Source organism: Somniosus microcephalus, chromosome 5 (assembly GCF_052327205.1).
Source record: "Somniosus microcephalus isolate GS21.2 chromosome 5, FLI_Smic_1.0, whole genome shotgun sequence".
NCBI classification, from domain to species: Eukaryota; Metazoa; Chordata; class Chondrichthyes; order Squaliformes; family Somniosidae; genus Somniosus; species Somniosus microcephalus.
The window spans coordinates 273,993,923-274,007,104 of record NC_140991.1 but is presented as its reverse complement, the minus strand read 5'-3'; the positions used below and the strand labels follow the sequence as shown (position 1 = coordinate 274,007,104).

General features: G+C 50.1%; 1 protein-coding gene across 1 annotated transcript in view; it reads right to left on the bottom strand.

The window, feature by feature from the left end:
- Window positions 1-689: 689 nt before the first annotated feature.
- The window catches only part of LOC147117736 (gamma-glutamylcyclotransferase-like), a 39,073-nt gene continuing 26,580 nt past the window's right edge, over window positions 690-13,182 (bottom strand). The window contains exons 3-4 of the mRNA XM_085988970.1: window positions 3,990-4,128; window positions 690-1,738 (exon numbers count right to left, since the gene is read on the bottom strand). Of these exons, the coding sequence (XP_085845096.1) occupies window positions 1,586-1,738; window positions 3,990-4,128 (292 nt within the window). The 3' untranslated portion in view covers window positions 690-1,585. The remainder of the gene's footprint in view (window positions 1,739-3,989; window positions 4,129-13,182) is intronic.

The following is a 13,182-nucleotide window of genomic DNA, read 5'->3' as shown; positions in this document are numbered from 1 at the left end:
TACTAAATATTTTTGATCTTGCAGACAAGAACCTCTTATTAAAAAAAACTTGTTGCATGTGTGACAGCATTTGCAATAGTAGATACAATTTTGTTAGCTGATAATATAATTAATTAAAATTGCATTGAAGTAAATATTTTGACAATGAAACGGGAAACTAACAGTTAGTGTCCTTAGTAGTGTTTTATCCAGCAAGAAAATAGTGAAGGCCTACTGCAAATTATAGCAAAATATCAAATTACTTCTTTTAAAATACAAAACTGTATTATTGGCGTTTAAAAAAAGGGGATTATTTGAACACACACCAAACAATTGAAAAGTAACTTCATTTTGTTAGCATTTATCACAAGGTCACACAGAAATGGGCTCTAAATGTAAACATTATGTTAAAGCACATCATTAAAAAACCTCTACCTACCCATAGTGCAAATTAAATAGTGCAAAAACATCTTGGCCCGGAATATGTGGTCAGCGGCAAAGTGACAGTGATCACCGCTGACCTTGAAGAAAGCTACACAAAGATCTTGCAATCTCTCTGGCAAAAACCATTAGCTTTCTTGACCCTAATTTGATTGTAGTGCTGTCAAAAGGGGATCCCCAGCATACAGCAGCAGTGAAGTCATCAAGCTGTCCAAGCAGCCAATCACATTGAAGAATTCTCAGATAGCAAACCAGGAAATAAACGGCACTGATTATTATTCACTTTTTAATTTTTTTTCCCTTACTGAGAGCAAAATAAAGATTGGTACAGACACATGGGGTTAAGGTAGAAGTTGAAATAGCATAAACTTTAAAATATTTTTAAAAATCAGGTAATTTATCATAATGAAGAAATTTTTCATTCCACAAATATAAAATTAGTTTTTCAGGGCCAGAACAGTTGTTCAGCAGTCAGTCAATACGTTGCTAAAACCCTAGTTACACCTCTTTCAACAACGCTTAACTTTTTATGGGGTGTTTAACAGCGATATTAGAGCAGAAAAGGGGAAGTTTGTCAGTTCAAGTGATTTCACTGATGGTTGGCTATGGGGAGTGCCACAGCAGGGAACGACTGACCGCAACTTAAGGATTTCCCTGTTTAGCTGCGCATGCGCTAAATGTGGTAAACCACTGTTTGTATTCCTGTTTGTCCTGTTTGTATTCCACTGTGTACATGCCTGGACATGCCTCGGCTGACTCCTCCCACAGGTCCTAGTATAAAGGTGACTGCTCCCCAGCCCTTGTATCCTGGACCGGTCGACCACTCGAGGCAGACCTCCATTCTGTTGTTAATAAAAGCCTTTAGTTACTCTTCTAACTCTCAGTCTTTTATGAGTAATTGATAGCGCATCACTAAATCCTGAAGTTATGGTCAGTTTCAGAGGGGTAATGGCGGTGAACGCAGACAGTCTTGCCGTCATTACCACCGCAAAATCCAGGCCCTTAAAAACTACATATAGCAGCTTGAATGTTGTTATTTCTTTAGTTTCTAAATTTCTACAATTTTGTATTCCAAACTCTATTCAACATAACCCGGAGGGATCAGCTGTTTAAAATATCTGCCTTCTAGACACAGTACAACTATGACTTTTCAAAAGCCAAAGTTTTACACAGATGTGTTGTTTTGTAGTTGACGCAAAATATCTCTAATTTTCATTGTAAATTGGTTTGTTCCGTTGTAATTATTAGTCCTTATAGCATCCAACTTATTAATATATTCAGCAGGCAAACCACTTTGTTTTGCACCTGCGCAGATTACCTGCAAAACATAATTAAATGTGAAAGCATTGGTTTACTATAGTGAAGTTATACAATATGGAAAGCTGTTATTTGCAAAATGTATCCGTTTTATAAGGAGTACCAGAAGTTACAAAAGATAACACTCAAATTCTTCTATGGGTTGATTTTCAAACATCAACATGGTTGTATGATTTTAAATTCACTTTGGAATGCATGTCACTCCCAAATGACTGGACCTCAAAAGTGCATTATAAAAGAGGAAACTGTGCAAAGACAGCATCATCCTTAAATCTAATGCGGATTGTAGCAGATCAATTTCATATAATTGATTGTATACTACACGAGGGAAGAGAAGAATCCACATTATTGCCTTAACAATATTCTTAAACTTCTCACCAGTCAAGGTTGAGTGGCCATACCCCACAAGCAGGGTCCCTAGCTACAAAGCGTAAAAAAAGTTGCATGAAATCTCAATCGTTCACTTATGATTGCTAAAGATTAATGGAAGAAACAACCCAAAGTTTAAATCACAATAGTGTAACATTAAATTAATGCCAGCACTAAAGGGGAAGATCGATCTCAGGAAAGTACTTTTGTTCAAAGTACTCCCCTACTAGCTAGAAGAAAAGGGTCCAAGATGATTTTTGACTCTCTGCCAGCAAGAATCTAAAACATCAAGATAATAATCTACTCAGACTATTATTTTCTTCAATGGAATGGAGAAGTGATTTGAACAAGAAATACTCCCTTCTAGGTTTTCCGGCCATTTAAGTTAATGGGCCAGAATTTGTGGTGGGTATGACGGCGTACTCTGTACGCCGAGACACCGTCTTTGAAATGGCCCGCAAGTTTCCGTGCATGTCCTAAATCCCGAACTTGCAATGTCACGCTCGTATGCATTGATAGATCATCTGCACGGCCAAAGAAAAACCAATTGCGGGCAGAGTTGGCCTATTTGCCTACCAACTGCGTACGAAAATTTTACGGTTGATGCAAACAGGCGTCAGGCATATTTTAACCATTTTCATCTTGGAAATCAGATAATTTAATTGTATCAAATGAGTTTTTATGGTTTCTGCAAAGATTGTAGTTTTAATGATGTCGATAATTAATCAGCAAAATTAAATTTTTACTAACAGAACTAAGATGTAGTGAAGTTGGTGGTATGAAGCTAATTAGGAATTAAATTCCAATCTTGTCAATTATAATTAAATCTGATTACAGGATTCCCTTCTGAAATTATGTAAAATCTAATTCTGTTTCCTGATCGGAGGACCAGGCCCACGTGATCCCAGGTACGCTTCCACACAGGCTGCGTCCCTGGGATCCGTGGGCCATTACGCTGCCCTCCAGCACGCAGCATCAGAACGCAAGTTTACGTAGGAGGGCCGCCATCAGGTCAGTACATATTTTTTTCGCGGAACCAGAGGTATGCTGCAGACTGCAATTTTTGGGCCATTAAAAAGCAGGTTTGGATTGCAAAATACTAATAATTCTAGGAATCAAGTATTTTGAACACTCAGTAACTGCACTGCGCAGCACTGCTGCAATAAAGCCCAAGATCACATGCTGATCTAGGATGCAGGAAAGATTATGCCAGATCATCTCCAATGTCAAGTGGATTGTGGAGTCAATCTTTGGTGCAGAAGTTTGAATGTGTGCAATTTACTGGGCCTAGTCAAAATACAATTCAGCACTGTCCATCTCCACATCAAATGCTTTTGATCACATAAATCCAAGCGTTAAAAAGGTAAAAAGCAATCTGCTTCTCCAGCCAGCTTTTGAGCTGGATAATTGTTTGAAAATGATTTGTGACTTTAATGTTATCTATCAATCAGTCTTATGAAACAGAATGGAAAAAAAGAAACAGCCACCATCTGTATCCTGATAGAATTCAGGCCGTCTTCTACAGAAATGGACTATGCACACTCCAGATACTGAGTCATCTCAGTCTTAGCACCAAAAAGTGGACATCTCCAGAGTTCTAAAAACAATTGTAACTGTATCTAATCATTAATCACAAAGTTGACTTGTAGGTACCTGATGTACAACTTTGGACTGTTGGTAAATACAAACACTTAATCAATTGCTTTCAAACATTAGCGTGTAAATGGTTTTGATTTTTTCTGCACCTAGGTACAAGAATACAATTCAAGGAGGCTAAATAGACATGTGGGGCATTATGGCCTACATCCTGGATCACAGAGAAACTTTTCTGTCTTAATTCTCATTTTAAGTCTGTGGAAGACAACTTTTTTTTTTTTACATACCTCTTTGTAAAGTGGGGATGTAAGGGAGTAATTAAAATAATTCATCTGGTAGGTCAGACATATTACTTCTTCTCCTGTATCTTCCTGTTCCACTTTAACCTCAATTGGACTGTATACCCCTTCCTTCACATTTTCTTGACTGTTGGGAAGGGAAAAAAAGTGATATGTAGTCACTGCAGCCTCCCCCGCCCAACAGCATCTTAACACAAAGCAGATCTGCAATCACTAACTTTAAATGTCAAAACATTTTCTTACTGGTGATGGGATTAGATTTATATTGATTTAAAAAAAAAAACACAATTTTGCTGAGGGATTTACATGGTCACAGATTTAAATTCCATCTAAAAGAAAATAGGATAAAAGCTGAGATGTTGGTCTGTCTTTTCCTTCGACTGCACTTCTTCCGGGTCATATACATAATACTTAATCATAAATAAGCCTGAATGAAAAGTTCCCCTTTCTTTTGAAGCTTCTCAAATACACACAGCATCATTATAATATAGATCATAAATGAGTTTCAAGAAGCATAACAGTGCAATGTTAAAACTAAAATGTAACCAAAAGTAGTAGCACAATTACTCCCTTGAATACCATTTCCTGAATCACATTATCAACACATGCCTTAATGATGGTCCAAATCAAAGGAATTACATCATAAACAGCATTGTAACCACACACATTTATGTACATTGTAAACCAAATGCATAAAGCTAGAGTTTTAAAAGCAAAATAGTGTATTTTTGTAAAAGAAATGCTCAATGAATTAACTCTACACTAGCCTTATTCTAGACCCACTTGTAGTGACTGGAGTTTTTTTTTAAATCACGGTGTTCCTCATCAACAGGGAAGCACTCCACCCCAGAGCTGCTCTGTGGCTTCATGCAGGCTATGAACTGATCTGCAGTTGTGATGCTGGAAAAATGCACTTCTGACTGGCTATGCAATATTTAGGACAGGTTGAAATTGACGTTTTTAAAATTTTAAAAAAAGGACATTAGGCATGATTCACATACCTTCATATTATTTCAAGGGCAGAGAGATTACATTTGGGAACCTGCAAACTACAAAACTAGGTTTATGGAAGAAATTACTCTTTTTTTAAAAAACACAACAATATTGTATTGTGTAATGTTTACATATTTTATGTTCAAAAACAATCACTTTTTTTAAATTATGCAAACGGTGAGGAGTTCCAATTTGTCCTACCTATAGTATTTTTTCCATGGCTAACTACTTACCCAGGCAGCCTGTCATCTTCCTCTTCTGGAGTGGCTGGGTATAGCAAAAGCATTGGCCATCCAGCTCGACAAACCATGCTTAAACATCCTCATGAATGCTAAACGAGATTGAATTGTTTAAAGTTCTTCCCAACTACATCTACCAAACCCATCCTCTGGCACCTTTTTTGTCTTCATCTCTTCTGCTTTGCAATCTTTAGCCCCTTGACAATGGCATCCTCCGAATGGCCACTCGCATATTAAATTTAAAAAAAAATATTTTGCAGTGTTGCATGGTCCACTTTGTCCAGTAAACAGTGGAGTAGAAGTGTAAAAGAATTGCAAGTTTTCTCCAAATTATTGGCCACACTGGAATGTCTGTTTAGCAGTTCTTTGGTGATGTATAATAACTTTGGATGAATGTAGTAGATCAGAATAGAAAGTGTTAAGGGTAGTATTGATTGACTGACTGACCACAGGTATTTGATAATTTTTTGTTTTCTTTTTTAAAAATACATGGTTACTGAACATATTATGGCGGTGTGAAATTTTTATTTTTTACCCGAGAAACAGAATAGGTTTAAGCCACAATATTTTGAAATACCTAATCAATATCTGGACTGATTTGTATGTTTGTGCAGACGGCCCTGCACAGGTAATGGATAAGGAAGTGAAATCTGGGGGAACAGATACGGTCGTGTACAAATGCCCTTGTGGCAAGTGCGGAGGTTAACTGGAAGGGTCTGTAGACCTGGGTATCAATAGAATAGTAATCAGCAATGGAAATAATGTACTGCGCATTGGGTAGTTAGTATTTCCTGATGCCAATTGCAAGGACAGTGTTAACAACAACTTGTATTTATATAGCGCCTTTAACGTAGTAAAACGTCCCAAGGCGCTTCACAGGAGTATTATAAGACAAAAAATTTGACATCAAGCCACATAAGGAGAAATTAGGGCAGGTGCCCAAAAGCTTGGTCAAAGAGATAGGTTTTAAGAAGTGTCTTAAAGGAGGAAAGAGAGGTAGAGAGGTGGAGAGGTTTAGGCAGGGAGTTCCAGAGCTTAGGGCCTAAGCAACAGAAGGTACAGGCACCAGTGGTTGAGCGATTAAAATCAGAAATGCTCAAGAGGGCAGAATTAGAGGAGCGCAGATATCTGGGGGGGGTTGTGGGGCTGGGGGAGATTACAGAGATAGGGAGGGGCGAGGCCATGGAAGGATCCAAAAACAAGGATGAGAATTTTGAAATCGAGGCGGTTGTGTATGTGCCTTTAAGAGAAGAACTGATCCTATACTGCAGTACCGGCAGTGACCACCCCTGTATACAAAGCCATAGCAGGCTTCTGTATTTCAGTCTTAAGTTACCCTCTGTTCAGTTTGCACAGCATTGTTGGCTGTGCAGCTGCAAGCACGAGCAGAGGGAGCAGCCAGACTTTGGAGAGTGGATTAAAGTGGTGGTCCCCTGACCAGGAAGAGGAGGAGAACGTTGGACCACCACCACCAACTCCACCATCATTACATCAACTGAGGTGCCTGGAGAGAGAGGACAGAGGAGGAGAAGGAGAAAGGAGGCCTACATCAACATCAACCAGGGGAGAGGCCTTTCTATCACTGCCTCCCCAAATTGGCCTCCACTTCAGGAGAGGGAGAGAGGGGAGAGAAACCAACTGCTTGAAAGGAGGGAAGAAAACTTCATCCGGAACATCTACAGGTGGGTGTTATTTGGGGCACTCTCCCAAGACTTTGTATTTTAGGTGGGGGGAGAAAAGAAGAAGCAAGGCCGGATCATCAAGGGGTGTAGTGTGTGTGTGTGCTCTTGTTAAAAGCTAGGCCACACACACCACTAATTAGCATCCCTTCTATTGCCTGCCCTGGGAGAGCTTGGAGCTGCCCAAGGTGAAGTCCTTAATTTAATTTAATTACATCGTTAAGACCTGTTGCAGGACTAAGCCTGGGCTTCTCCAGCTTTTCCAGGTGAAGACGTCTTCTCCCCCTGCCAGAAGACCACCATCACCAAAGACTTTTTCCATCGGAGAGTGCAACCCTGCCAACACCCACCCACCATCCTGAGTGGCAACACTGCCCTTTGCGGCCTCCCTCCTTCCCACCCCCCCACCTCTCTCTCTCTCTCTCTCTTTGTCTCTCTCTGCCTGTCTTTCTAAGGCACCTTAGTTTCATCTATTTTATTAATTGCCAATTGAGCAGAGGGGAGAGGCCACTCTCCCAATTTAAATCAATAAGGAGAGAGGTGTGTCCTCATTTTAATCAGCTCCCTCTGCTCAATAGAGGACAAAAAAAATATATATACACCGAGGCCATTAACACCTTCAGGCCTGTGACTTGGGGTGAGTGTAGCCCTTAAAAAAAAGCACCCCAGAATGGCGACTGCGTCTTCGCCGGTGGCGGGGCCAGCCGGGACCTATGCGAGAGTGGTAGCCACGGCCACAGCTGCTCCCGCTGTTCCTGCTGCCCCGTCACCTTTTCGATTAATAACAAAAAAGCTTGGGGTGAAGAGCTACACTCACCCCACTATGACCATCGAGGCCTGCGTCAAGGCCATGGCTGGGGTTGTCGGCCCCTCAGCCATCGTCGCGGCCTCGAAAATGTATGGGAAGGCTGTGTTCTTCCTGGGGTCGGAGCGGGCGGTGTCCCTGGCTGTCGCCAAGGGGCTCACCGTGGGCGGGACCTTCCTGCCGGTGGATCCTCTCGAGGCCACCGCGCAGAGGATCATTATTTCCAACGTCCCGCCCTATGTTCCTGGTGAGCTCCTCCTTCCCCATTTGCGACAACTTGGGGAGGTGAGGTCGGGGATCACGCCCATCCCGCTCGGCTTCCGGGAGGCCAGCCTTCGCCACGTCTTCTCCTTCCGGCGCCAGCTGTTTATCCAGCTGGCGCGGGAGGAGGACACTGAAGGGGCGTTCGTCGTCCTCCACGAGGGGACCGCCTACCGCGCCTTTTGGACGTCGGACGGTGTGAGGTGCCATGCCTGCAGGGAGGTGGGGCACATCAGGAGGAACTGCCCTGCCTCCAAGGCCGCCGGATCATCTCGTGCGGCCGAGGCTGGCGCCGCCGCCGCCGCCCTTCCCCCCGGATCTGCCCACGCGTCAAGTACGTCTGATGCGCGGTTGACGTCGGGGGCCGATGCCACCAAGGCCTCCGGCGGGGGGGAGGGAGCGTGTCCGGCCGGAAAGAAGGCACGGGGAAAAAAGAAGCACCTTAGGGCAGGTCCCCCCGTGGATGGTGAGCCCTTGCCCCTTGAGCCCCTTACACCCGCGCTCCTCGCGGAGTTGATCAGGGCAGATGTGAGCGGGAGGGGCCCCGTGCCCGAGCCTGTGGCCGCAACCGCCGCAGCGGTAATGCCAATACCTGCGGCCGGGCTCGGGCCCGAGGAACCCGACAAACCTGCTCCGCCGGAGGGAGTCGAGGAGGAGGCCTTTGCAGACATGGAGGTCTCCCTCGCTCCCTCCGTGCTAAAAAGAAGGCGCGACCCCCTGGATGAGGAGGAGGACCGGGAGGAGGAAGGTCCCTCCGAGCAGGGGGAGTCGTCGCCCGCCGCGGGTACTGCGCCCCCCCCGCCCCCCCAGCGCTGTCGTCATCACCAGCGATCGGCAGGGGTCGCCTGTCCCTCGGGAGGCTGAGGCAGATGTGTCTGTCCAGCACGTGCCTCCCGGGGATGAGGATGAGACCCTGCCCGTGGGGGGGGTTGCGGAACAACCCGCGGCAGTAATTGAAGTTGACCTTTTATCGGTGTCGTTACCCCTCGCCGGGTCGGGCAGCCTGGGGGTTGGGTCGGGCGAGCTCGAGGATAATGAGCTCGCCCAATGCGACCCGGACGTCTCCCAGGGGATGCTCGTCCTGGTAGAGCTTTTAATTCAAAACCCCCCGTCCGCTGGGTCGGAGGTTGGTGGCGGGGAGGAGGATGGCCCCCTGGCTGCGTCTCTGGTGCCGGACGTACTGGAGGAGCTGGAAATTGTTCTCTCCCCGGTTTCTCCGGTCGTTCCGGCGTCTGAGGCGGAGGGGAGCTCTGAACCGCCGCCGTCTTCTGGCCCGGCACCCCTAGAGGAGCCCAGGGAGAAATCCTCTGCCGCCGATCCTGGGGGTGGGATCCGGGCGGAGGCGGGGCTGGCTGGCGCGGCCGAGTCGTTCGCTTCGCACTGCGCGGCGGACGGGTCGGCCGCTGGTGACGACCCCCTGGAGGAGGATGGGGACTCGGTGATGGGCACGGAGGACGATTCGGACTCCAGCGCCGACGTGGCGATGGATGACCTCGTGCCCCTTGCCAAGTCTCCCCTCATTTCCGTAAGGGAACTCCGGGATTTTATGGCCACGTGCCTGGGTCAGCGCAATAAGGTCCGGCTGGCCCTCGACAGGTGGTCGGAGCTGGCGCTGCTCATCGATTCCGTCCGCGCCGCCGTTAAGATCTTGGGCGCGGACGAGGGTGTGAACCCGCTCGAGCTGCGTCGGCTCACAACGTTTCTCACTGGGCTGCTGAGGAAGTGGCGGCGGACCAGCGGCTGCGCTTCCTCGCCCCGTTAGGTGTAGGTAGAGGTTGCACTATGCTTCTGACATGAAGATAACCATAGCCAGCCTCAACATCAACGGCAGCAGGGAGGCGCGCCGCAGATTCAATAACTTCTCGGTCCTTCGGGACGGGAAGTATGCGGTGTGCTTCCTGCAAGAAACCCACACCGTTCCGGGAGACGAAGCCACGTGGCTCCTGGAGTGGCAAGGAGGGGTCAGCATGAGTCACCTCTCCAACAATTCCAGCGGGGTGGCTATCTTGCTGGCCCCGCATTTTCAGCCGGAGATCTTGGGGGTCAAGGAGCACGTGCTGGGCCGCTTGCTCCATGTCACTGTTCGCCTGGGGGGCGTGCCGCTCCATCTAGTGAACGTGTACGCCCCTCAGACCAGTGCGCAGCAAGTGCGCTTCTTCGAAGAAGTGTCCGCTCTCTTGGGCTCCATCGACGTGGGCGAGTGCGTCATCCTCGGGGGGGATTTTAACTGCACCCTCGAGGCGAGGGACCGTTCGGGTCCCCCGCGAAGCCCGGCGGCGATGGAGAAGTTGAGGGACCAGGTTGGGTCCTTCGACTTGGTGGACGTCTGGCGAAATCTCCACCCCGACTCCAGCGCCTTCACTAGCGTGAGGTCTGGGGGAGGAAGGTCCAGAATCGACCGCCTCTACATTTCCCGGGCGTTCGTCTCCTGCGTTCCGGCAGCTTCCATGCGGCTGGTGCCGTGCACGGACCACCACCTGGTGTGGGCGGAGCTCGCTCCGCTGCGCGCGCGGGGGGGGTCCGTGTACTGGCATTTTAACAACCTGCTGCTGGAGGACGCACGGTTCCGGGATTCGTTTCGTCGATTCTGGGCCGACTGGAGAAGGAAGCAGGGGGGCTTCCCCTCCTTGAGGCTATGGTGGGATGTGGGCAAGGCTCACATCCGTCTCTTCTGTCAGGAGTACGCGAAGGGGTCGACCAAGAGGCGGGAGGCCCGGGTCGGGCGGTTGGAGAAGGAGGTGCTCGACCTGGAGTCCCGTCTCGGTCAGGTCGTCGAGGACCCGGCCCTGCGGAAGGTGTACGAAGAGAAGAAGGGCGCGCTGAAGGACCTGCAGCTCGTCGGGTCCCGAGGCGCGTACGTGAGGTCGCGGATCCAGCTCCTGCGGGACCTGGACCGCGGCTCCCCCTTCTTCTACTCGCTGGAAAAAAGACGGGGGGTCCGTAAGCAGCTCTTGGGGCTGCTGGCCGACGACGGATCTCTGGTCTCGGATCCGGAGGGAATCAGCGCGGAGACCCGCGCCTATTACGGGGCTCTGTTCTCTCCGGATCCGTCCAGCGAGGATGCGCGCAGAGTTTTGTGGGAGGACCTGACGAAGGTTGGCCCGGAGGGCGTCGAAAAATTGGACGCTCCGCTAAGTCTGGCGGAGCTGACCGGCGCCCTCCGCCAGCTCTCTAGGGGAAAGTCCCCGGGGCTGGACGGGCTGACCGTGGAGTTCCACAGGGCGTTCTGGGACGTCTTGGGGGGCGACTACGCGCGGGTCCTGGGGGAAAGTTTGGCGACCGGGGAGATGCCCCTCTCTTGGCGCAGGGCGGTCATTGTCCTGCTGCCTAAGAAGGGCGATCTCCGCCTCCTTAAGAACTGGCGCCCGGTCTCCCTCCTCAGCACGGACTATAAAATCTTTGCCAGGGCCATGTCTGCTCGCCTTGGCACCGTGCTGGCCCACATGATCCACCCCGACCAGTCCTACACGGTCCCGGGCCGGACCATCCACGATAACATCCATCTGGTCCGGGACCTGGTCCACCACTCCCAGAGGGCTGGTCTGTCGGTCGCCTTCCTTTCCCTGGATCAGGAGAAGGCGTTCGACAGGGTGGATCACGAGTATCTCTTCGGGACTCTGCGCGCATTCGGGTTCGGGACGCATTTCGTCGCCCGGATCCGACTTCTGTACGCCGCCGCGGAGTGTCTGATTAAAGTTAACGGGTCCTTGACGGCGCCCCTTCGCTTCGGGAGGGGGGTGCGTCAGGGATGCCCCATGTCCGGTCAGTTATATGCCATTTGCGTGGAGCCTTTCCTGCGCCTCTTGCGGAAGAGGTTGACGGGACTGGCTCTGCAAGGGCCGGGCGTGGAGGTGGTCCTCTCGGCTTACGCCGATGACGTGCTCCTCACGGTCACGGATCCCGCTGACTTGCGGAGGATGCGGGAATGCCAGCAGATTTACTCGGACGCATCCTCCGCCAAGATCAACTGGGAGAAATGTTCCGGACTCCTGGTGGGTCAGTGGCGGGTGGACTCCCTGCCGGAGGAGTTCAGGCCTTTCGCCTGGAGCACCACGCACCTCCTCTATTTGGGAGTCTACCTTAGCCCTGCCGAGGACGCTTGGCCGGCGAACTGGCAAGAGCTGGAGGCCAAAGTCACCGCTCGCCTAGGACGCTGGACAGGACTGCTCCGAGTGTTGTCCTATAGGGGTCGAGCGCTGGTCATAAACCAGCTGGTGGCCGCCATGTTGTGGTACCGGTTGGTCACTTTGATCCCTCCCCCTGCGTTTGTCGCCAAGATGCAGAAGAAGCTCATCGACTTCTTCTGGGACAAAAGGAAGCACTGGGTCTCTGCCGCGGTTCTGTGTCTCCCGCTTAGGGAGGGCGGTCAGGCGCTGGTGTGCCTTCGCACCCAGGCTGCGACTTTCCGTCTTCAGACGCTGCAGAGATACCTGTACGTCGAGAATCCTCCGAGATGGTGTGCGCTGGCGACGTTTTTCTTCCGCCAGCTGCATGGCCTCAATTACGACACGCAGCTCCTGTTTGCGAAAGTGGGCAGCAGGCGTGCCGGCCTGCGGGAGCTGCCTGTCTTCTACCAGGAACTGCTATGGGTTTGGAACTACGTCGCTTCCAGGCGGAGCTCTCCCCCGTCAGGAGCGGCGGCTCTCCTTCGGGAGCCGCTGCTCAGGAATCCGCACCTCCACGAACACGGGTTCGGGCGGCTGGCGGAGGGTAGGGCTGTGGCTGGCAAGGTGACCAGAGTCGGGGACCTGCTCGATGGCGGAGGAGCGGGCTGGATGGCGCCGGAGGAGCTGGCGCGGCGCCTGTCCTGGGCCAACGTCCGGCTCGCGGTCGAAACCATCGAATCGGTAAAAGCGGCACTGGGCCCCGACTCCACTAGGTGTATCGAGGCGGCTCAAGCACGTGGGGCGATCCCGTCCGAGCTTACCCCCGTTCGGACGGAATTCCTCATCGGCGCCCGGCCCCGAAACTCCCCTCGGGAACCGGCGCCTCACAACTTGAGCCGTCTCGAGGAAATACCCTCCGTGCCTTTTCATTCCGCGCGGAGGGGTTTCCTGTACGGGCTGCTCCTGCACACTCTCCACTTTGCCATCTTCGTCTACCGTCCGGACACGCCTTGGCGTGGCGTTTTGCCGACCGGCGGTAGCAGAGGTCCCCAATGGAGGGCTCTCTATGCGGGAGTCCTCCCTTGTTCCATCGGGGAC